The sequence below is a fragment of the Mugil cephalus genome, chromosome 7, assembly GCF_022458985.1.
Source record: "Mugil cephalus isolate CIBA_MC_2020 chromosome 7, CIBA_Mcephalus_1.1, whole genome shotgun sequence".
NCBI lineage: Eukaryota > Metazoa > Chordata > Actinopteri > Mugiliformes > Mugilidae > Mugil > Mugil cephalus.
The window spans coordinates 28,288,185-28,313,688 of record NC_061776.1 but is presented as its reverse complement, the minus strand read 5'-3'; the positions used below and the strand labels follow the sequence as shown (position 1 = coordinate 28,313,688).

Genomic DNA, 25,504 nt, shown 5'->3' with positions numbered 1-25,504 from the left:
ACATTAATTGTCGAGCTAGTTGTTAGTTGTCCCATTTTCCAGCTCAGCTCTCTCTTGATTTGAGGTAGTTCATTGCTGCTGCTCCAGTCTCGTTTTTCTTCTTCTTCTTCGTCTTCTACTTCTTCTTCTTGTTATTATTATTATTATTATTATTATTATTATTATTATTATTATTATTATAGTATTTACTTTTCTGTCTGGTTGTTATAGTGCATATATATTCATAAGTGGATATGTCCACTTGCGGTCAGATAAAGTATTGATGTCAACAAATGTCACTTAATGTTTCTTAGAATGTCTGTGAAGGTATAAGTCATCCAGGTCATGTCCGAGTAGTATGGACATTTTTCTGTGCCATCAGAGTTTGAATATAAATTGCTAGGTAAATGTTGTTTACATAAAAAAATCAACATCAGAAAAAGTTCAACCTCATAAAATTCATCAATAAAAAAAAATCAACCTAATAAAGTTTAACATAAAAAATCAACCTCAAAATTCCAACTTCAAAAGTTCAACTTCTAAGCTTCAACTTCTAAGCTTCAACCTACAACTTTCAACCACAAACCTTCAACCTCCACTTTTCAACCACCAACCTTCAACCTCCAACTTTCAACCTCTGAAAAAGCTGGATATAACTTCCGGGTGACCAGGGACAAGCAATCGATCCCCTGTCTCCTTGTGCATGTATGTGTGCGTAAAGAGAGCATAAGCACATTTCGCCGCAAGTATTGAATTTGATCAATTTTTACTGTTGCATAGAAAAACTGTGTACATTTATGCTCTGACCGTAAACTCATTTAGAGAATCGCAGTGTTCATCAATCTCAAACTTCACACATTACAGCATATTGCCGGTCTCCTATCATAAAACATGTCAATCAGTAATTTAGCAGACATTTTGAATAAATAGCGTGACAAGCTATAAAAGACAGTTGTGATGGAACAACCCGAATAGAAAAGTTGAAGTACAAGTACCATTCATTATCTTGAGCGTGTTAAACAGCGCTTTCCCCAAAACATACTGATGGATTTCCGCCGTGATTTAAAATTCTTGTTGGAGCGAGACACAAACCACACCAAGGCTATCCCAGTACACATCCAGCTCCTGTCCAGCCTGAGATGTTCGACCACTGGCACTTTTCTGTGAGTTTGGAGACTTATGCGGCATTTCACAGCCGACACTAAGCAGAATCATGTGGCAGTGATGGATGAAATCATATCTCTCGCCTCAGTTTACATCCAGTTCGCATACAGACATCACCAACAAGTCATTAAGTCATTGCCGGATTCTCTTTAATTTTCTTTAATTTGATCTAATGTCATATTTTATTTTTTTAACATTTGCAATGCGCATGCATCAATCTGTATCGGTAACTCGTTTATTTGCTCAGATGATCCTTCCTTTCATTTAGGGATTTGATGGGGTCTTGTTTCTTCAACAATTTTTCCTCCAAAGGCGGCACAGCGGCTTGGTGGTTAGCACTGAGTCTCCCAGCCAGAAGGGTCCGAGTCAATGGGCCCCTCTGTGTGTAACATCCATATGTGTATTCGGTTCTTTGGGCTCTTCCTTTCTTCATTTATAACCTACTCGTTTCTGTTCTGGGGCCTCATTTATCAAACGGTGCATAGAAAATGCTCACAAAAAAATCAAACATGTGGACATCAATCCCTTTAAGAATGCGTGAAGAGATCCAACCCTGCACAGTTTCTCGATCCACGGGTTCCAAAATCATGGCAAAGAGAAAGAGGGTCAGTCCCTCTCGTTGTTTGTAGCTGAGGGTAAAGGTGCTCACAGCCAGTAACTAGCTAGTTTCTAACGCAGTTTTCAATAACGCCACTTCATTAAATTTTCAGTGTAGATACTGTTTAATACTTTCTGTCAATGTTCAACTGATTGAGTAAGTTGATTTTTTTATTGTTGAATTTTATTTTTTTATTTTTGAACTTTTTTTGATGTTAATTTTTTTTTATGTAAACTACGTTTACCTAGCAATTTATATTCAAACTCTGATGGCACAGAAAAAAATCTACCATAGAGTAGCTTCTTCAGTTCTGAAAGGTGTTGAGGAGGAATTTTAGCCCTGCTTTCGTTTCCTCTCCGGGTCCGTTGATGTGAGGAATAAAGAGACGAGAGAATGACGTCCAGTACGAGTATTTATTCACAGTCTGCAGAGTGTGGAGACCAGAGTACATACAAAGATATGAGTCTGGATCTGAGTTGCCTTCGCGGGAGCAGTTCTTTTTTATTCCTACAGTCTAGGGTGTTTGTCTACTCCTGATTGGCTCCTCTACTTCTCCTCTTTGACACACTTTCTCTGTTAGATTGTGGTCCGGCGCGTCCTGCTCCCCCCGCGAGACATCTTCAGAAAATACATTGTGACCTTTAAGTACATGTTGTTCTCAATACAATCATATCATTCGGCCTTCAGTGTTTTCCACTTCTGCACGCAGTACATGTTCAGTGTATTCTGTTCCAGTGATTATGTCCCATATATTGCATAGTAAATCACTTATAGTAATTAAACCTGATTATTAAGGCACTCATAAGCACGCATACATTTTACTGCTCCCACAATTCCCCCTTTTGATCTCTATAAAGAGATCAACACAAGCTAGCCCAGCGTATAAAATCAAACATTTAAACTGCGGATGAATCCCTGATATCTCCCAGCTTCATCTCCACTTCATCCTGAAGGAGGGGCATCATATAAGGCGGTGGCTGAGATTTACCTTCTATGGTAGTAGTGATAAACTTGACCATTAGAGACCGAATACAAGGCACGCAACAGCAGCCACATGTAACCAGGATGGCTGTAAATACTGCAATCGACATTAATAAGGATAAAATCAAACTCTTACTCTTAACCACTTACCAAACGTGCTAGCAAACCACTCATCCATGGGGTTGTCGAGGCCGGAATGTTCGTGCATTGTGTTCGAGAGCGCTCTCAGGCCTTCCAGGGCTCTGGTTACAGATCCGTCTGGTGCCGTGTTGTTTGGGATAAATGTGCAACACATGTCTCCAAACATGGAACATACACCCCCTTTCTCGGCCAGAATCATGTCGAGAGCCATTCTGTTCTGTATAGCCATGAGGGAAGTTTTATACAGGCGTCAGTGGACTTACCACTCACTGATCGCCTTCCTCTATTATGCTCCTACTGTGGCCCCCATTCATAGATGCTGAACACAATTACTACAACAGCTACGGCGACAACTCCTGCTAGGATGAGCACCTTCCAATTCCCGTATAGCAACATTTCGAGTAGATTCTTATAAGAAAAGCAAGCTAAACCTTCTGACGTGTGCCTCTGGCTCTCACGTGACACTAATGAGGGGCTATGAATAGCTTGTGACCTCTAGTGGTGCTTTAAACCTGTGTGTGGCTCGTCATACAATTCCGCGAATGGCGTACAATTATTGTATATCAAATAGATTATTGCAGAGGAGTCTGATGACTCCACCTAAAAGGATAAAAACACGATAATTAAGAACACAATACACGTTTATCAACTGGATGTTGTTCATTGATGTCGTCCGGATCTTGATCTGACGCTTGCGTTGGTAGCTTGGCGCGCTACTTGTTGGGAGGAACGCGCTAATTTCACCGTTCCTCCGTTAGGGTTCAGGTTCGACTCCTTCACCCCCTTTTGCCACCTGGGGATTATTCTGCCCCTTTTGTTGAGGTGGGCTTTGCTTCAGCACTCGCCGGTGCCTTGGTCGTTGCACACAGGTCCCTGTGTGTGTTCCTCAGCGATCGGGTGGGAGCCTGTGCAGCCGCACACTGACTCCAGTGGTACCAGGTATTGCCTTTGCCTTTCAGCCGGACTGCGTGTGATGTCCTCTCTGTCACCTGATACGGTCCAGTCCACCGAGGTTCCGTCCACTTCCTCTTGATGACTCTTAGCAGCACCCAGTCCACGTCTGGTCCGGGGCTGTCGTGTTTTCCCGCCTGCCGGTCGGCAACCTGTTTCGCATACGCTGTAACGAGACTTTGCAGTTCATGGAAATACAGCTTATGGGTTAGCTCAGACATTTCTACTGCCCCTGCTGGTAACTGAGACTGAGGTCCTGGAAATGCTCTCCCTGTCTGCAGTTCGAATGGTGTAAAACCCGTGCTTTGGTTAATGGAGCTCCTAATGGCCATGAGTGCTAGTGGTAATGCATCGAGCCAATTCATTTTGGTCTGTGCACAGATTTTTGCCAATTTGGTTTTTACTGATTGATTCATTCGTTCCACTTTTCCCTGGGATTGCGGGTGGTACACTGTACCAACTTGTGCTGCAGACCCAGCATCTGTTCCACCTGTTGGAGGTCTTGGTTTTTAAAGTGGGTTCTGTTGTCCGACCGGATTCTCTCCGGAAACCCATGTTGAGGTTAGTAGTGGTTTATTAAGAACTTAATTACCGTTTTACTGTCTTCTCTTTTTGTCGGCCACGCTTCTGGCCACCCCGTATAGGCATCCACGCACATGAGGAGATACCTATACCCCTTACTGGATTGATCATGTCAGTGCAATCGATTATTATTTCTTTACCTGATCGAGTCTCCAGTGGGAAACGCCGGGGTGTGGCTTCACTGTTGGTCTGGGATTGTACTGTACACACTGTTCACAACTTTGTATGTGTTCTTTACACATGTCTTTTAGGTATGGATGCCACCAGTGTCTCAGATTATGCATCATTTGTGTGACTCCCACATGTCCTACTCCATGTGCCTCCACCATTGCTCTTTCCCTTATCTGAGGTGGTATTACTGGTCTGCCATCAGGTCCTCTCCAGAACCCTTTTGTCTCCGTACATCCTCGAGCCTTCCACAGTGTCTTTTCCTGTGGGGAGGCTTCCTGTTGTGCGCTTACCACCTTTTCTGTGTTTACCTGTCCCTCATATTCTGTGTTCATCATGACGAGGTGTGGTGTATATCCTGCTGCTTGTTTGGCTGCGGCATCTGCTGCGTCATTACCTGCTTTCGTCGCGGATTCATGTTTCTCGTGTCCTTTGCATTTTATCACTGCTACTTTCTGAGGTAATACTAATGCTTCTGGAAGTTGTCTCATTTCTGTTTCGTGTCTGATGGGCTGACTGTTAGCTGTGAGGAACCCTGCCCTGAGCCACTGTTTGAGTTCTACGTGTACTGCCCCGGCTGCATATGCAGAGTCAGTGTATATGTTTACTATCTGGTCTTTTCCCTCTTCCAGAGCTGCTATCACTGCCAGGACTTCTGCTCTTTGTGCTGATTGCTGTCCCTGGATCCTCTCTGCTCGTACTGTGTGTGTTCCTGTCTCTGTCTGTTCTACTACTGCATAAGCTGGGAGACCAGTCCATCTTTGTCATGTCTGTTGCAACATCCGTCAGTGTATAGTCTGCGTTGTCTTAATGCCGTTAGTGTGAATGTGTGCGAGTTCACGTATGCTACCACGCTGTGTGTTGTTAGCACGTTAAGTTGGTGTTCCATCACTATGTGTGCAGTCTTTTGAATGAGTTTTGCTACTCCAGCCACGTGTTGTGTGCATGCTGGATGTCGTTTTTCCATTGCATTCGACATTACGCTTACATAAGTCAGTATTACCCTCTCTCCCCCTTTTCTCTGGTACAGAACGCCATTAGTGCATAGTTCTGAACCAGAGATCCAAGATGACTGAGATGGTTCTAATACCCCCTTTTGTAGTAGCCCGTCTATAGTGTCTTGTATGCCGTCTTCTGCCTGCTGTTTGTGGGGATATTGTCGTAACCAGATTGGATAATCGCACTGTAATTCAAACGTGACTGGTTCACACTTAATTAGACCCACGTCCGTGGGATCTGTAGACCACAACGTGTCTGGCAATGTGCTAAGCATGGCTGAGGTGTCTGTGGCTGTTATCTGGATGCAGTACGTTTTAGTCGAGGCAGAATACTGCACCTGAGGGACGGACGTTTGCGCCCAGTCCGTCTGTTGTAAAGAACGTTTTACGATGCTACCGAGCTCTTTAGCCTCATGTTCTGGATGTAACGCTAGGGAAATGTGTGGTGCCGCTTCATCCGCCATTTTATACCAGATTAGTTGTTCTGTGGTGAGGTTAACTCCGGCGGCTACGCCTTCTGGAGCAACGTATATGTTTTGGGAGTGGACTGTCCACTCTTTATCTTCTAATTGTTCCTGGAATTGTTCCTGATACCACTCACATTGTGTTCGATCGTAAAACAACGTTACGTGTGGAGGGTCGGGAGGAGACAGGAGCGGCTGGAGCTGTGATATCCAGGGCTTCCACGCGAGGTAGGCCGAGAGAATGCCCCCCTCTTCGTGGTCTCAGGTCTCAGTAAGCCCCAATAGATGTCGGCCATGGGATCAACGACCGGTTGTATGAGATATTGTCCATGGTCCGAGACCTGTTGACCGCATGGCAGACGGGCTCCGTCTGGTAGATGGACTTGGAGGCCGTCAGCTGAACACAGGATTGTCGCCCCGAGTTTAATGAGCAGATCCCTGCCCAGTAGGTTAGTTGGAACAGCTGGGGAGAACACGAACGGGTGTTGTAGAACCTGGGTGCCCAATTTTGTGCGTAATGGTTTGGTGAATGGCAGAGTTGTCTTTTCCCCAGAGAACCCCATTAGTGTGATACATTTATTCGATAGAGAGTTCTGAGGTGCCCGTCTGATTGTGGACACTGTAGCCCCTGTGTCCACTAGGAATGGTAGATTAAGTTGTTCTACCTGCATTGACAACACCGGTTCTGCCGTTTGGGTGTTGTCGGGGTCACTCTGTGGGGTGTGTCACTCGTATTGGGGATAGTCACAGTCGTCACCCCAGGCTGGAAATTGGGTCACTCCCCCTGGCGGTGCGCTGGCGGCCCCTGGTGGCGCAGGTGGCAGTGGTGCCGGAGGTCCGTAGCCACGGCCTCCCCCTTGAGGCGGTCTTCCACCTCCTCGGTGGTGTTGGGCATAGTGTGGGCAGTCTCTGGCCCAGTGCATCGTGTCTCCACACAGGAAGCAGGGACGAGGACCTCCGTAGCCCCTCCCGTAGTCTCCTCTGGCACCCCAGCCCCTAGTCGCCCGTCCCCTCCTTTGGTAACTACCTCTGAGGTAGCCTCCTGGTGGACCAGATGGATAGAGCGGTGCCTGTGGCGCCCATGGAGGAACCGGGAACAAATCAGGAGTATTTGGTTGAGGTTCGGTAGACACCATTACTTTGGGCACGGTTTTTTCTTTCTTTTTGTCATTTACTTTATTTCTAGCGTAAGCTAGTTGTAATTTAAGCAGCTGCGCCTGTAAGTCAGTTAACTCTTTGCCCTCTTTAAGGGCTTTGTCTTGTGCGGCAGTGAGGTGATGGATGAGGTGTTTTGTCAGGACTGGTCAGTGTCATAGGAGGTGGAGTCTTAGTCGTGCTCGCCGGTACAGGTGCTGGGCTCGCAATTTCTCCTGTGGCTACGTCGTCTATCTGCAGTGTACCTTCTGTTACGCGTAAAGTGGGGTATATGCCGGGTGTGGGTGTCTTAGGTGGGGCGTATGGAGGAGGACAAGTGTGGGTGTCTTGTGTGGTTACCAATTCTTTTGGACCTCCTTTGTCCTTTTTCTTGTCCGCCGAATGTAGGTGCGTAGTACTCTGCCACCAGACCGCGAGCTCCGTCCAGTCCCGTCGTTCCTTGTCCTGGGCCTCCGTTTCGGTTTTTATTTTGGACTTCTGCAACAGACCTGCCTGTTTTCCCTGCTCTACCAGATCTGCTACCTTAACCTCACATTCTTTTTGCTTTTCCCACAACCATTTGCCTAAAGGCCCCTTATCTTCTAAGGTTTTCCCTTTAAACCGAACCAATTGTTGCACCTTTTCTTTAGCTTCCGCTAGTTTCTTGGTTTTATCCTTCTTATCACTAACGGCTTCTCCTGCACGGAACATATTATTTATTTGTACTCCCAAGGTCACCCACGCAGAGCGCGGACGACCCCAACCCCCGTCGTCTATTTCTCTCTCAAACTCTCCTTCCATTATGCCTGTTCTTCTCTATTAGTTCTGAGGCCAGCCGGTGAATTTATGGAATACACCCGAACCACAAGCCTTTGGAGCGACTGTTTAAGTACGATAGCCTGAGTGATATCTAGTGACTTGTTGCCACCGTCACGCTGAGAGTTTGCGTTATCACCGCTAGGTTTCCGCTCTCTCCGTTTGTCATATCACTTCAGACACTATCTAGTGTACTCGCGGCACTCCTGACACCTCAGAACTTCTCCACCCCTTATTTCACACTTATTTTATTTCACAGTCTCGTAACGAACACACAAACACAGAGACAACACGATTAGAGCTCATACATATATATATTACAATCCCAACCCGAGACGCACTACTCTCTTTAATTTTATTGCCAATTCTTATATGCCGACTTCTTCGTGAGGGCTAGTCCCGTTCCACAGGAATTCCACCTTATTAGTCCGCAGACTATACTACTTTAGGGGAGATACCCCAGGGCCTCAAACCCCTCCCCACCTGTAATTTCAGGTATTCTAATTTAGGGGACTATAACCCCAAGGACTCAAACCACAATCTGTAATTTCAGATATTCTAATTTAGGGGACTATAACCCCATGGACTCAAACCAACAATCTGTAATTTCAGATATTCTATATGCCTAACCCAGTTAGGTCTTCTCAGGTAATTTGAGGGTCCCGACCCCTCGGGCCCCTTACCCAGCTCCCTCCGTGACCCCGTCGAGCCAACGGTGGGTCCGCCACGACCGGGAATAGTCGGCTGTAGCCCTGCTACAATTTAGAATGCACTTACGTCTTTTAGCGCTTTTCCTTTTTCCTTTTTCTTCTTCTTTTTTCTTTAGTAACCCTGTTACTTTATTTCACTTTACACGTTTTACTCGTCTGTTCGTCTTTTACTGATGGCACATTTCCGGCTTAGAGAGACTTTTACTTTAGTGTTGCCAATAATGCAGATTCGATAAACAGGTTCTGCTTTACCTTAGTTTCGAGCGCTCTGTCTCTTTTCGCCGTTGTGTGTCGATCGTTTAAGTCGAATGTCCTCGCTCCGTTCTTCCTTCACATCCCGGACGAGCCCCCAAATTGTTGAGGAGGAATTTTAGCCCTGCTTTCCTCTCCTCTCCGGGTCCGTTGATGTGAGGAATAAAGAGACGAGAGAATGACGTCCAGTACGAGTATTTATTCACAGTCTGCAGAGTGTGGAGACCACAGTACATACAAAGATATGAGTCTGGATCTGAGTTGCCTTCGCGGGAGCAGTTCTTTTCTATTCCTACAGTCTAGGGTGTTTGTCTACTCCTGATTGGCTCCTCTACTTCTCCTCTTTGACACACTTTCTCTGATAGATTGTGGTCCGGCGCGTCCTGCTCCCCCCGCGAGACATCTTCAGAAAATACATTGTGACCTTTAAGTACATGTTGTTCTCAATACAATCATATCATTCGGCCTTCAGTGTTTTCCACTTCTGCACGCAGTACATGTTCAGTGTATTCTGTTCCAGTGATTATGTCCCATATATTGCATAGTAAATCACTTATAGTAATTAAACCTGATTATTAAGGCACTCATAAGCACGCATACATTTTACTGCTCCCACAAAGGCTAGTGGGAAATTGAGGTTTAAATAGGAAAACTCTGTGGATACACCCAGCAGAAACTTGCTTGACCAAAAACTGGTGTCACTATTTCCATAATGGCTGGGTACTTATCAGTTGTTGGGGTGGTGGGTGGGGTTGGGGAGTAGCTAGGCGAGTAGGCTACTTACCCTATGAATGGAGCTCTAACGAGGCTATTGTCAGTGGGAGCCTGGACGCTCAAGGTCTGAATGTTGTTTAAACTTCTTGGAGACAGAAATCAAGACTGAATTGTAAATATATGGTAAATTAAATCCCAGTCCACCTCCTCTGTTTAGAGAAAGTTTTTCCACTTTGACATAGATGGCTTACTTCACTCCTCTCTCAAACTATCTGTCCTCTGGCCAGGACTTTGACGTTTGTATCTTCAAGGGAGTGTCCTTTCTCCTTTAAGTGGAGGTGGACTGCTGAGTCAGTCCCTGATGATCTGGCTCTCCTGTGTTGGGCCATGCGTCCATGAAAAACCTTAGATATTTCATGAAAACCTAAGCATGATCATCGTACTGTTAAGAGATTTGTGGCTGATTCAGAGCACACATGGGTTTGTGCAGATAAAGGCACAATGAGGAAGGTTTCTGCCAGACAGATACAACGGATTAAGAGAGCAGCTGCTAAAAAGCCATTACAAATTAGCAAACAGATATTTGAAGCTGCTGGTGCCTCAGTTATGCGTAAACCTTTTATTCGGCCACCCCTAAACAATGCTCGCAAGCAGAAACAGCTGCAGTGGGCCTAGAAATACATGAAGACTAATTTTCAAATAGTCCTGTTCACTGATGAGTGCCGTGCAACCCTGGATGGCCCAGATGGATGGAGTAGTGGATGGTTGGTGGATGGCCGTCATGTCCCAACAAGGCTGCGACGTCAGCAAGGAGGTGGCGGAGTCATGTTTTGGGCCGGAATCATGGGAAGAGAGCTGGTCGGCCCCTTTAGTGTCCCTCAAGGTGTGAAAATGACCTCTGTAAAGTATGTGGAGTTTCTGACTGACCACTTTCTTCCATGGTACAAAAAGAAGAACCATGCTTTCCATAACAAAATCATCTTCATGCATGACAATCCGCCACCTCATGCTGCAAGGAATACCTCTGCATCATTGGCTACTAAACGCATAAAAGGAGAGAATCTCATGGTGTGGCCCCCGTCCTCCCCTGACCTCAACCCTATTGAGAACCGTTGGAGCATCCTCAAGCAAAAGCTCTATGAGGGTGGGAGGCAGTTCACATCCAAACTGCAGCTCTGGGAGGCTATTCTGACATCCTGCAAAGAAATTCAAGCAGAAACCCTCCAAAAACTCACAATGTCAATGGATGCAAGAATTGTGAAGCTGCTATCAAATAAGGGGTCCTATGTTAAAATGTAACTTGACATGTGAAGATGTTTTTGATCATTAAAATGGCCAATCAGAAAGGGGATTGTGGGGTTGTCTCTTTAGTGTCTGCCCCCACTGTGCCAAAACTCAGCGAAGCCGAGCGCACAGAAGGCACTGAAAGTTGTAGCAAGCGCGTACAGAGAGACCGTGAGTGCTCAGAGAGTGGTCTTAATGTGCAGTGATATTGGTTTATGTACTGCATTCAGCATCCTCATCAGTTTGAGCCACGTATGGACCATTAGCCTTCTCTCCACCCTCTGCACTGTTAGTTGCACTCTGCATCATTACTGAATTCAGGGACATGCCGATCTGGCGGTCTGCTGCGTTGGGCGCAAAGAACTCTTCTCTCGATTCACTGACATACCCAGTGCCTCGATATGAGCGAGGACCTTGATCGTCACCTGTTCCGCCTCCCTGGCCGTGATCGGTACAAATGAGCCAGGTGATGCAGGGTGCCAGAGACAGGACATCAAACTCGTATGCCCGGCCTTGAAAAGTGAAGCAGAGATATTTCCTGTGCTCTGGATGTATCGACACATGAAAATAGGCATCTTTCAGATCTATGGAGGTGGGCAGCAGTAGCTCAGGAGGTAGAGCGGTCGTCCAATAACCACCAAGACACTTAACCCACCTTGCCCCCAGCTGTGTGCTCCCTGGTGTATGATTGCGAGTGAGTGTTGTTGGTGGTCGGAGAGGCCGTAGGCGCATATTGGCAGCCACGTTTCCGTCAGCCTGCCCCATGGCAGCTGTGGCTACTGAGGTAGTTTACCACCAGGGTGTGACTGTGTGAGCGAGTGAATAATGCATTTAATGTAAAGCGACTTTGAGTGTCTATGATAAAGCACTATATAAAACCAATGCATTATTATTCTTGTTGTTATTATTATTATTATGGTTATTATTATTATTATTGTTAACCACTCTCCTGATGTTATAGTCTGTATGACATCAATCATGTGAAGCATCTGAAATGGCAGTACCTTTAGGAATGCATTTAAACTTCTGAGGTCCAATACAGGGCTGAGAGACCCGTCTTTCTTTGGGATAAAACCCATCATTCTGTGAATGTAGGTGAATGTTTGTAATGGCTTTTTTAGTCCAGGAGTTTGGTCAATTCCTGTGATAACCATTCGGCCTTCACAGGGTTTGTGACTGCTGTCATCCTGAACCCTGAAGGTGGTGGGGGCCGGCAGTGGAACTGCAACCTGTAACCCTGGGACATGGTTGTAAAGACCCACGTGTCATGTGCATGGACCTCCCAGCAATGCAGGAGCTCCTGTGAGAATCTTCTTACTGCCAGCCCAAGAACCTCAGGTTCTTTGGAGCCTGGGGAGGGTATCGACTGTGCACCTGCATCTGTCGGGGCTGCCAAGGCTGCTGGCTCTTCCTCCTTCCCGCATCTGCCTGGTCATGACGCCAGGGCTGCGGCCATGGGGGTTCAACATGCCCAGGGCGGCTCTGAGGCCTGGCATGATTGCACCCTTTGCTCCAAGGTCTTCTCTGTCTCTGCTCTAAACAGCTCACCAGGCACAACAGGAAGGCTTTCCTGCAGTCGACAGTCATAGGTGCCTGGGCAAGTTGCCCCCTGCATCCATATCCTGTAGGATCTTAGACTGGGTGAGGAATTGCGCAGAGAGGGAGTTCCTTATGCGGGCCATGTGGGCCACCACATCATACACCTTAGAGAGATGGCAGCCAGTGACCGTGCATCCTTATCACAGCAGGCCGATTCTAATGGATTATTCCAGTAGTTTGTGAGCTCCTCTAGAAAGGGAAAGCAAAAAGAAATAGATCTTAGCATATAGTCCTTTTCATGTCCATGGCCATCTTTTGTTTAGGTTAGTTAAATGCATAATAACATGTTCTATAACAGGAAAAATACAGTCATAGAACTAAGGTGGTGTTCTCCTCTTCTCTCCTCTAGTTCAGCTTTATGTAGCAGCAGATGCTCTCCCCACAGTGTGACTTCCTTGTGTGTCAGCAGGAGTAGTGGACCCTGTCATCAGCTGACTGAACTACAGCTCCTTTGACTGAGAAGAATGTCAGACAGTGGCAACCAAACCTGTCTAATGGGAGCAGAGGACACTGTTTCCCTCCTGGTATGAACCTTCTCTAATTAACATTTATCACATGATGATGAACTGATGATGAACCAGAAAGAGTAGTTATCAACCTAAACTCCTTACAGCTACACAATTATATAAATTAGTACCAGTTTTAATATTGATATCTTGGACTTTGACAGAGAGATGGTTTGGAATACTGGCAGTACAATGCATGATAAATAAAGAAAATAATTTGAATTCAATTCAATTTGTGTCAAAAACAAGGTGATGGATAATGCATAGTTGATTGATAATGGTTAAAATGAATGTCTTTAGCTGTTTGGATTTATATGTATATATATATACAGTACTGTGCAAAAGTTTCAGGCAGGTGTGGGAAAATGCTGTAAACTAAGAATGCTTTCAAAGAATGTGTTTATTTTGATCAATCAGTATTTGGTATGACCACCCTTTGCCTTCGGAACAGCATCAGTTCTTCTAGCTACACTTGCACACAGTTTTTGAAGGAACTCGGCTGGTAAGTTTTTCCAAACCACTTGGAGAACTAACTGCAGATCACCTGTGGATGTAGTCTTCCTCAAATCCTTCCGTCTCTTCATGTAATCCCAGACACTTGATGTTGAGATCAGGGCTCTGTGGGGGCCATGGCATCAGTTCCAGGACTTCTTGTTCTTCTTTATGCAGAAGATAGTTCTTGATGACCCTGGTCGTATATTTGGGGTTGTTGTCCATTTGCAAAATAAATTTGGGGCCAATCATATGCCACTCTGATGGTATTGCATGATGGATATCTGCCTGTATTTATCAGCATTGAGGACACCATTAATCCTGACCAAATCCCCAACTCCATTTGCAGAAACGCAGCCCTAAACTTTTAAGGACCCTCCACCATGCTTCACTGCTGCCTGCAGATACCGCTCTCCAGCCCTTTGGTGAACAAACTGCCTTCTGCTACAGCCAAATATATCAAATGTTGACTCATCAGTCCAGAGCAGCTGCTGCCATTTTTATGCACCCCAGTTCCTATGTTTTCATGCATAGTTGAGTCGCTTTGCCTTGTTTCCATGTCAGAGGTATGGATTTTTGGCTGCAAGTCTTCCATGAAGACCACTTCTGACTTCTTCAGACAGTAGATGGGTGTACCTGTGTCCCATTGGTTCCTGCCATTTCTGAGCTGATGGCACTGCTGGGCATCTTCTGATGTCAAAGGGTAATTATTATTTAAAAAAAGAAAAAATATATCTATATATATATTGATGTATTTATCATCTGCTACAAGTTTCCTTGGCCAGCTTCCGCATCTACAATCCTGCAAAATCCCAGACTGTCTCTGGGCGGCACATGAATTTTGTTGTTGACCCCACCATATTGGCAGGAAAAGGCTGAGAAAAAGGAATGGTGCCAGCGCTGATTTCAGGTCATCAGAGTTTACTGCACTTTAAAAATATACAAAATGACCAGTACAAGGCAAAACTCAGCAGGTAACCTATCACAGACTCTTATAATGCCCCTGGTGTGCTACCATCCAAAATTATGTTCAGACATAATGGCAATGAAAGATTCTTGAATTTTGAATCTTGAGCCTTTTTCATTGAGTGAAATAAATTCCATAAAGAAATTAAGTATGTCTGCTCTTATAACAAAAAACACAGCTGGATTCAACAGAATAAATAACCAGATTTCAAACTCAAATATAAAGCTCTGCATTGTACAGTTTAACTTCAACATTGAAATTGAAATGAATTTACAAATCTGCTTTGAACAGGAACTGTAGAATTTAAAGTACAGAACTTCCACACTTGTTGGATGACTATATTCTGTCATGTTTAGGTTTGATTTATGGCCGCCATAAAACAAATACAAAAGATTAGACTTGGCTATGTACTCAGTCTGATGCTTTAAACATTCCTTGATCGGCCCCAGCACTGATTGGGTTAGATTAGATGAATGACTTCCGCTTCGCCCAAGTGTAGTAGAACTACCAGCTGTATGCAGTATTGCCTAAGCGAGGCATGTACAGTCAGGTCCATAAACATGAACACAATTCTAATCTTTTTGGCTCTATACACCACCACAATGGATTTGAAATGAAACAAACAATATGTGCTTTAACTACAGACTTTTCAGCTGTAATTTGGGGGTATTTACATCCAAATCAGGTGTAGGAATTACAACAGTTTGTAGATGTGCCTCCCTCTTTTTAAGTGACCAAAGGAAATGGGTCAAATTAACAATCATAAATCAAACTTTCACTTTTTAACACTTGGTTGCAAATCCTTAGCAGTCAATTACAGACTGAAGTCTGAAACGCATAGGCATCACCAGATGCTGGGTTTCATCTCTGGCGATGCTCTGCCAGGCCTCTACTGCAACTGTATTCAGTTCCTGGTTGTTCTTGGGGAATGTTCCCTTCAATTTTGTCTTCAGCAACTAAAATGCATGCCGGCCATTACATAACATTCCACTTCTGTGCCTTAAAAAACCTCTTTGGTTGCTTTTGTAGTGCTTCGAGCCATTGTCCATCTGCACTGCAAAGCACTGCCTAATGAGTTCTGAAGGTTTTGACTGAATATGAGCTGATAATATTGCCCGAAACACCCAGAATTCATCCTGCTGCTTCTGTCAGCAGTCACATAGGGCTGAGTTGAACGCTTCCAAGACAGTGGAGATGATCGTGGACCACAGGAAGGACACATCCCCAATTCTCGGCATTACCCTGTGTGACTCTGCAGTCAACACTGTGGAGTCCTTCTGGTTCCTGGGCACCATCATCTCCCAGGACCTCAAATAGGAGCTGAACACCGGTGCCCTCATCAAGAATACACAACAGAGGATGTACTTCCTGTGGCAGCTGAGTAAATTTTATCTGCCAAAGACAGTGATGGAGCACTTCTACACTACCATCATTCAGTCCATCCTCACAAACTCCATTACCACCTGGTATGCTGCAGCTTCTGCTAAGGACAAGAGAAGGCTGCAGCATGTCATTTGCTCTGCAGAAAAGGTGATCGCAGACCATCCCACTGATAATGAGTGGATATTGTAGGATAATCCCACACTAATAGTAAAACAGGTTTGCATGGCCCCGTGTTAGCACTGCCTGGTGATGTGAAAATCTGGAAGTAAAAAAAAAAAAGTTTTCAAGATGAAATGAAGAATATAGCCTCCCTCCCTCTTTTAATACACATATTTGTACATATTTATTTATAAAGAAAGGAGGGATGGTCGCTTCTCTGCAGACAGATTGGTCTGAGAGCTGTCCTCATGGTTGAAAATGATACCTGCGGTGGACTACCCCCTCCCTGGGGTGCAGCCCACTGCAACATCTTCACAAAAAACAAACACAGCAAAGGGGTATTAAGGGGGGTTGAGCTGGGGGATGGCCTTGTAGACTCCCTCCTCCCACATCTGTCTGGGCCTCCTGGTTGCATTGCTGGGGGGAAATGCCAGCCTGTAAACGTAGGTAATCCATTAAATTGCAGGCCCCTGTAAACATGAATGTCTGTTTTGTAAGGCAGTCCATATGGAGATGTTTTAATCTGGACCAAAATGTTTGTTGAAGTATTTACTTGGTTTGTCCTTGTCCACAGGTGTGTTTGTTCCGTGCATGGGAAGAATGGGCAGGACTTGGACAGGTCGAGGACTATCTGAGTGTTTTGGAGTACCTGTTGTGGGTCTTCACCCCTCTAGCCATCGTCTTCATCCTCCCCTTCCTCATTGTTATCCTCCTGTACCTCTCTATACTCTTCCTTCATGTCTATAAGGTACGTAAATAATTTTTCCACTTAATGCATTATGAGAACAGTGAACCGCAGTTTATGCCAGCTCAAAGATGATGAACCTGAAGCTGAGTATCCAGCCACATGCTGGACCAGCCACAGGCTACAGCTACTACAGCTAGTCATACAAATGGACAAGCACAAATAAAAAAGGCATTCACTGTGTCTCTGAAACAGTGAGCTCACACATCACCCTCATGCCCTGTCAAGAACAAAAGTGTCGTTTTCAATTTTATTTTATTTATTTTTTTGATAGCTTTGTGGTAGTTCTGCTTTTTGCTATCATACTTGGCAAAGTTGTGTATTTTATCATATTTTGGTATTTCAAACTCAAATCCCATAATGCTCCATTTTTACACTGTGTAACCTAAATTGTTACATTTTTACCAATAAGGGACAAAAGCATCCTCTTCAAAAACACCCTAAAGATAAGTTAATATTGTTTTTTTCCTTTTTTTTTACATAAATCTTTTAATCCACTTCAGTACTAATCATGAATACCAAAAGTTTAATTAATTTCTGACTTCTAACCCTTTATGTGCCAGTGTTTTCATTAAAACCCATTCATTTTAATGGCTTTTTTTTGTAGTGCCCGATTCAAAATATCACTACTGCCCATTGAAAAACCATTGAAATTGGTGCTGCAAGCTGCACTTAAGCTTTTTTCACATTCAGACACATTCTCTCTGTCTTTCAATCAACCGTATAAAAGATATAGTTGGAAAAATACACAATTACACACACTTATGCACACACACTCACACTCACACAGACACCCAGGTCAATGTAGAGATCACTATGAACCCACTCGTCCCCATGACCTAACAACGTCATCTCTTTGTCATATCAAACTTGGAAGCTGCAAAGTAGCACAGTAGGGCAACAGTAACATTTTATTTTTAGTAAACAACATTTCAAAGTGACATAACAGGAGCTCTAATAGCAGTGGTCAAACCAAACTGGTGTCTAGTGTTCCACACACACTGTACGTGGTCAACTTTTAGATCATGGCTTAAAGTCCTACAAGGCTGTCAAGAAGCTCCTAATCAGTGAGAGACTGAGGTTACCCCGGTGTCGTTGGGCCCAAGCACACAAGAACTGAACAGTCAGGAATTGGAAGAAGATTCTGTGGTCAGATGAGTCCAGTTTCCAGTTTTATCTTCCTCCTGCTAATGTGAGGGTATGCAGAAGGCCAGACGAAGCATTATGTCCAGCATGTACAGTACCTACTGTCAAAAATGGTGGAGGCAGCTTCATGGTTTGGGGATGTATGAGTACTGCTGGTGTTGGTCTTCTCACTGTCTGTGATGGCACAGTGAACAATAATTGCCACATACCCAGGATCAGTGGAACTTGGCTACAGGAGCACAGTATCCAGGTCTTAGAGTGGCCAGCTCAATCCCCAGACATGAGCCCCATTGGAAGTCTGTGGTGGATTAACAGAAGTTCTGTTTCAAAGCGCAAACCAAAGAATTTAGAAGAATTAAAAGTAGTAATTCAAGAAGAATTGGGCAAGATTATCCCTCAACAGTGTGAAAGACTCGTGGAGAACATGCCAGCCAGGATTAGAGCTCTACTACTAAATATTAATTTGTTGATGTGATGGTTTAGTTTTTGTTCAGTTTTGAACACATTCTCTGTTATTTGTTGACTTTGATACCGAAAATGTTGTGAAGTGACATAATGAAACTGTCAAGAATTTAGTTGTTAGTATTTCTTATAAACAATAATTATAATTTGTATTTGTTTGTCTTCCTAATGCAGTCACACCTTTTCAGAGGCCTTTTACAATCTATCAGTCCATCAAAAAACACCAAAATAAGGTTCCATCCTTTCTAAACGAAAGCATTGTGGTGAGAACAACAGGAGGAGGAGTATATATATTTTTTATTTTTGTGATATACTCAAAACAAGATTTCAACTAACATAAAAAAGCTGGCAGAGGAAATGGCAGAAATCAATTATAATAGATGAATTAATGAAAGATTTAAATGTCAATAAATCATTAATACTCTGTGGTGACTTTAATGTTGATCTTTTAAAGGTTTCAGCTCATAAACAAACTTCAGACTTTATGAACACATTATACAGTAGAGGGCTATACCCACTGATAAAGCCCAGTAGAGTAACTTTGTTTAGTACAACATAACCCCCTGAAATTCCAAGCCATTTTTGGCCGTTTTTGGTATCTGCCACATTTTTACTCACTGTGATCTCATTTTTCTGTGCACAGTGAAGTCCTACACCTCTATAGATTCAGGACACATAGGGCTATAGGCTGATGTAACTCAATTTTGTCTCCATGCAATATAACAAAATTTAAAAGCTTGTAATCATTAGAAAAAAAGAAAAACGGAAATAGAATTTTTTGTTTTTTTCTTGTAAAAAATTCAAGAGTTGATGGATTAGTGCATACTACACAGTTTCAGGTACCCTCAAGCCCCAGGAACACAGGAAAAATATTGGTGGTTGCACAACATTCAGAGAATATAAAAATTCTGAGACCTCTTTTGATTTTAGTAACTTTCGGCAGTTTTTTCTTCTGTTTCCATCTACCTGTTTTTTCAACATTTAATCATGAACTACAGCAAAAGAATACAGGGAAGTGCCCCAGATCTAAAACGGTGAGGACGGATAGCCGAATAAATGCATTTTGAAATTATCTCCTAAAATAATGCGTGGAATGGAGTTCACAGAGATGAAATAAACACTGCATATGATTCATTCTAAACTGTTATTTAGCTCTTCATGATAAACACTGTCCAGTAGTGTTATGTAGACATAAACTTTACAAAAAATAACGCTGGACAACAAATAGCTTACAAAATGCATGTAGAAAGAAAAACAAACTATATAGAAATCTAGATCGGGGACTGTGAAAAAAATATGAGGTGCACAAAAATAAATTGACTAATATATTTAACTAATATATTTAGACAGGCAAAGGAATATTATAATTCTACAAGAAAATAAAAACAACATTAATATGTCAGTATTGGACCTAGTTTGGCAAATGACATTATAAAAAGTCATGGTCAACCAGAAAGTGGCTGGAATGGTGAAAATAAGGTTGAAAGGGTGAAAATAATGCATCTAATGTTTCTTGGTGAGGTCAGTGAAAATCAAATTATCTATCTATCTGACGTCAAACTGACGTCAACTGATAGTGATGGAATAGACATGAAAATAGTAAAAATGACTACTGACTGTATTATTAAACCACTATGTTATGTTTGTAATGTATGGTTGTAAACTGGCATTTTTTCAGGTAAGATGAAAACATCAGGTTATACCACTTTTTAAGGCAGGAGATGAACATAGTTTTAACAATTATAGACCAGTACCATTACTTCCCACTTTTCAAAAGTGCTAGAAAATGTGTTTGTTCAAAAACTAACTAACTAGATAACTTAATTGAAAAAGATAATATGTACAGTTTTTGGACAAAATGGTTTACTGCTTTGGCAACAATGGAAATCATAGAAGAAATTACAACAGCAGTTGACAGAAGAAAATATAAAATTGGGTTATTCATTGACTTAAAGAAGGAATTCGAATAGATCGCTCAATTTTAATTGCTAAGTTGAATAATTATGGTGTGAGAGGAGTTGTTCTAAACTCGTTAACTAGCTATTTATATAATAGAGAACAGTATGTGCATTTTGCTGGTAATACATCCAGATGTTTTAAGATTGAATGTGGGGTTCCACATGGTTCGATTTTGGGACCAAAACTTTTTATTTTAAATACCAATGACATTTGTGAAGTTTCTAAATTGTTACAGTTTGTTTTTTTTTTGCAGATGATACAAATTTCTTCTCTCAAGGAGATAACTTAAAAAACGTTATCTGAAAATATTTTAGAGTGAAATAGTAAAATGTAAATTTAAAAGTTTATGGTTTTTGCTAAAAGAAGCAAAGACGAAGTTTCATTAACCATTGATGGAGTTTATATTGAGAAGGTATCAGAGTTTATGTTTTTGGGAATAATAATGGATGAAAATCTGACATGGAAGTCACATGTATCATATGTTTAAAAAAAAGCTGTCAAAGAATATTTTATTTTGAACAAAGTCAAGTATGTTTTAGATTGCAAAACAATGAGAATGTTGTACTGCTCACTTATATTGCCTTATTTGAGTTATTGTGCAGAAGTCTGGGGTAATACATGAGCAGTATAATGCCTTTATTCTTATTGCAGAAAAGAGCAATCCAAAGGTTGCACGAATATTGATCAATTAAAAAAAAAAAAAAGGATAAATGCAAAAACAAATGTCAATATGCACTCGAAACTCAAACTGGATGTTAATGATTAAGTGTTTCAAGCTTGTAATTCTGTTCTTGTATGGGTTATTTTAAATTTTTTGTTTTGTTTATTTGTTTTGTTGGTGTAGTAGGCTACTGAAAATCAACTATGTGATGTCAGACCATCTTTCTTTTAATTGTTCAAGTAGGGGGCAGACAAATATAAGAAACATTTTCTTCTTGCTGCTCCTTTCCAATCATAGAGGTGTTTCAAAATGTGGTGTTCAGTTATGGAGAAATTCTGTTGTCCACTTTCATGCAACAAATTAAAAAAAAAAAAAAACACACATGCGCCCACAAAAAAAGATTTTTCCACAAATTTTGCTTGATAATTTTTGAGATGTGTGAGATGGTGTAAAATTTTAAGGGTGTCCGAAAACTTTTTTCCACCACCTTGGCCAAGCCGGTGTTCTTGCTCTCCTGCCACCTTGTACTTTGTCATTATCCTTTAATTTCTTGCCTGATTCTGTGGATTCACATTGCTCTCCAGTTCTGTCTGTTCTACACAGAGTGTACTTGAAGCCCTCTTTTACTTTTATCCAAACGTTTCAGTGGCAATGCTGACAATGATGGTAGCATCCTATAAAATAACATTGAGGACTGGGTTGCTAGTCCACTCTGCCCATGTAGTTTTCTCTGGTTTTCCAGTAGTCACCACACTTTTCATGGCTATTATCCTGTCTTTCCTGGCTTTTATTGCTGGCTCAGTGTGTGAGCTATAGAATTTCATTTGCTGGTGATTTGGTCTGTACTACGATTTGGTCTGTATTATGTTTTTTTAAGTGAAGTCAAACAAAAGCTCTGCTTCTACCTGCATTACTGCTATCAGTTGTTTACCGCCACCATAGGAAGTGACCTCTGTTCCCTTAGAGAAATCCAGCATTGATTCTGTAGAACACTGTTAAGCCACCCCTTCTGTGTTTGCCTGTATCTATGTGTTCGAAGCTTTACTGTACATGCATGCAAGAACAGCCCTACAAAATACATTTAATTTCTAGTGAGAGTACAAACTGTAAAAGACAAATGAAAAGAAGTTATATGAAAATATACCTGTGACACAGACCTGAATAACTATAAATGCTTAAGCTGCTTAAACTTATACAGAAGATCATGGTAAGGAGTGTCCATGTGTTGTGAAACACTGAGAAATATTTGTAGTAAACAATGGGGCATCCTAATCCTAATAAATATTAGTTTCACTGATAACCAAATCCCTTCATCAGAAAGTCCAGTAGACCAAATGTTAATCTCTAAACTATTGACAAAAAATGAACACTTCAAAACTTATGTTGACTGATGCTTCCTTCTACTAGAGAAAGAATCAGCTGAGGGAAGCTTACTGCAACAACCTGTGGGATGGAGCTAGGAAGACCCTGGCTACCCTTTGGGATGGACATGGAGCAATATGGCATGGTAAGACCCTACCAAATTAGCCCTCATGTTAATGAAGCGAATATATATTATTATTTACACGCGTTTGACAATGTCAAGGTTTTTTGTATTGTTCTTTGTTTTTTGTTTTTTTGTTGTTTTTCCAATAATATTTTATTGAATTTTCATTAACAAACAAAGAACCAGACAGCACAGCTCTTATAAAAATAGGTTACATCAAAGCACATTTGGATCATATCATGTATTGTTGTTTGCAATATTGTCATGTCAAAGCATGAGATTTAACAGTCTTTATTTTATTTGTAAAGACAAGAGGCAGGTGCTCTTTCAGATGACTGGGAAGATAATCAAGAAGGGGTTGCTATATGTTGTAGAAGGCATTGTTGTCACCTTTAAAATAGCACTAAGATGTTCCATCGGAAATACCTTAAATGTTACTCTCTACCACTGTGTGACTGAGGGAGGCCTCTCCTGAATCCACTGGGACAGAAGTCATCACCTTGCTAAGAGCAGGAGTTTACACATTAAAGTGAGCTGTCCTGCAGCTCAAGAGAACTTCCTTGTCGGTATACTAGAAACAATACATTTACATTAGTAAATAGATACAGTGGTAGTATGTTCCAACTTCTTTTTTTTTTACATTTTATGGGGAGGGGATCCAATTTGTCTAGAAAGTAAGGGCTGTGCTGCAGCTTGTGTAAAATTCTATATTGATTCTTCCGGAGTCTATTGCATGTAAATACCTTCTTAGCAGATAGGAAAGCATCTGACAATGCCTCTGCAATAAGTTTAACCCCCAAGTTCTTTTACCAAATGCCAGTCCTGTCAGCATTAGCAGAATTGAAAAACCTTTACTCTTTTTAAAGGCTGCTAATAAATTTATTATCAATAAAGGTAGTTAAATTAAAATTAAGTAGGAAGCCTTCAATAGAACTTAAAGTTCGTTGGTTATTTGCAAATGTAGATATGATTTTCCGAAATGCCTCACTTGTAGAAAACCAAAAACCCCATCCCCCAAGGTAGGGGGTGTCCGGTCAGTTTTAATACAGCTTTTGCTCAGGGTGCACCCCCAATCCAAGAACAGTTGGCAGCCAGGTCTCAAAAAAATTGGTAGGACATTTCCTCTCTGTGCCCTCTTTCAAGTTGAGAACATTGGTTCTCACTTTCATCCATGCAGTCAGCCATTACCTTAATTTTCCTTTCAGCTTCAGCAACTCCCCCATCCAGACTGGTCACCATGTCCTCACGCCTTGCTCTTCCTCTGTAATGTGTTTCGACTGGCTTTCCTTTCTAAAGTTTCTGTGAACTTGCAGAATTTCTCTTCCATTATGTCGCTTTAAGTTTTGAGTCACCTCACAAATCAGAGCCGTCGTGTTCACCGCTGGCAAGAACTCCTCATCTGTTCATGGTGAAGCAGTTGTGACTAGTTTACTAGCAGTCGTTGCGATTGTCATTGTTCATGGGTTCATTTTTGTCGACATTGTTTGTTGTCAAAAAGTAAGCTTTCTCTTCTTGTCACTTAATATTATGCCACTGAATCAATATAAAATGCCAAAATTGAAATAATCATTCGCATTAAATATGATTAGATATAAGTGGGAGCGGGAGCTCAGCTGAAACACGTCCTCTACCCAACCACCCTAACATGATCCCACTCTTTTGTGTTATTCCTACTATTTCTATTTTCTATTTCTTTCTGTGTAGCGCAAGACATAACATTCAAATATTCTGATGTCTGGCAAATGATACATTTGGATTTTTGTAGCAACCAAAAAGCACATTAAGTCCTTTAAATTAGGGCATCTTTTTCTTTGTTAACAGCTTTTACAGCTTTGTGATGTCCATAACTATAACCTATCCTGTAGACTTCCACTTCCTGTGGCACTCTGTGGTGCATCGTGGTGTAATCAGTCTGGTGCTGAAAGAACTCCTGTGTCTGACCAGCACGTCATGGAGTGGGTTGGACACACTGTCTGAGATTGCTTTCACTTTGTGAAGCATTCTCCTATCTGACACCACTGAGAGGGGCCAGTTAAGAATGGATCAGATCCATGATATACTTTCAAGTTTAGCACTTCATTTGCACATTGCAAAAAAATGAAGCACACTGTTACACATGCAAATGCACACCTATTGAGAATGTTGAATCAACAGCGAAGCCGGTCTGTGAAAGAAATGTCTAAGGCAATTCACCAATCCACAATGGTAGAAAACAAACATACAAAAGATATGATATTCATCTTCATTTCATTTGAACATTCCCATGCAATCATTTCACAACATGGCCATCTGTAAACTGTCTGATCAACATGATTGAGAGCACAATGTCTGTGCTTACTATGGGGGCGGCTATGGCTCAGTAGGTAGAGCGGATTGTCCGTGAACCGAAGGGTTAGCGGTTCGATCCCTTCGGGATACTCAACCCCCAGTTGCTCCCAGTGCAACTGGGGGTTGAGTATCTGGTGTGTGAATGTGTGTGTTCTTGTGTGAGCGAATGGGTGGATGTGTCTCTGACTGTAAAAGCACTTTGAGTACCTTTGAGTAGGTAGAAAAGCGCTATATAAGAGCAAGACCATTTATCAGGTCCAGGCAGCTCAGAAGACGTGGACAGTGCTACCAACTGATCACAGGAACACATCACTGGGCACAACAGCCACTCTGCCAAACAACAGCCAACAATACTACGACCAGAAAAAACAAAATAAAAACAAGACAAAAAGGACCAAAAACCATTTTGATTGGTTTAAGCCACAGAAAAACAACATTAACACACTAAGAATAACCTAAAAAGGTTACATCATGGAGCTACTGGCGTCACGCAGCCATTCTTTCAGGCACATCTTTCAAAAAAAAAAGACTACAGATGCCATGGACCTCCTCTGACCTCCCATTGTGAGAGCTGCATGCCTTTTTTCCACCGTCTCATATGCCGTCGCATCGACAACGTCATCATTACACATTTAACTGCACTGGAACGCTGCGTATGCAATGGACAGCATGGAG

At 42.3% G+C, this 25,504-nt stretch overlaps 1 protein-coding gene and 1 pseudogene across 4 annotated transcripts in view; one reads left to right on the top strand and one right to left on the bottom strand.

Moving 5' to 3' along the window:
* The window catches only part of tmem68 (transmembrane protein 68), a 52,551-nt gene that overhangs the window by 162 nt on the left and 26,885 nt on the right, over positions 1-25,504 (top strand). For 2 of the 4 annotated variants that reach the window (XR_007113099.1, XM_047589518.1), the window contains exons 2-4: positions 12,885-13,059; positions 16,617-16,790; positions 22,423-22,522. Coding sequence is in view for 3 of the 4 variants with exons in the window: in XM_047589518.1 (XP_047445474.1) it covers positions 13,000-13,059; positions 16,617-16,790; positions 22,423-22,522 (334 nt within the window). In the remaining variant the exon portion in view is untranslated. The remainder of the gene's footprint in view (positions 1-12,884; positions 13,060-16,616; positions 16,791-22,422; positions 22,523-25,504) is intronic. The other 2 variants (XM_047589519.1, XM_047589520.1) reach the window with 2 other exon arrangements.
* On the bottom strand, positions 3,544-6,234 carry LOC125010735 (annotated as a pseudogene).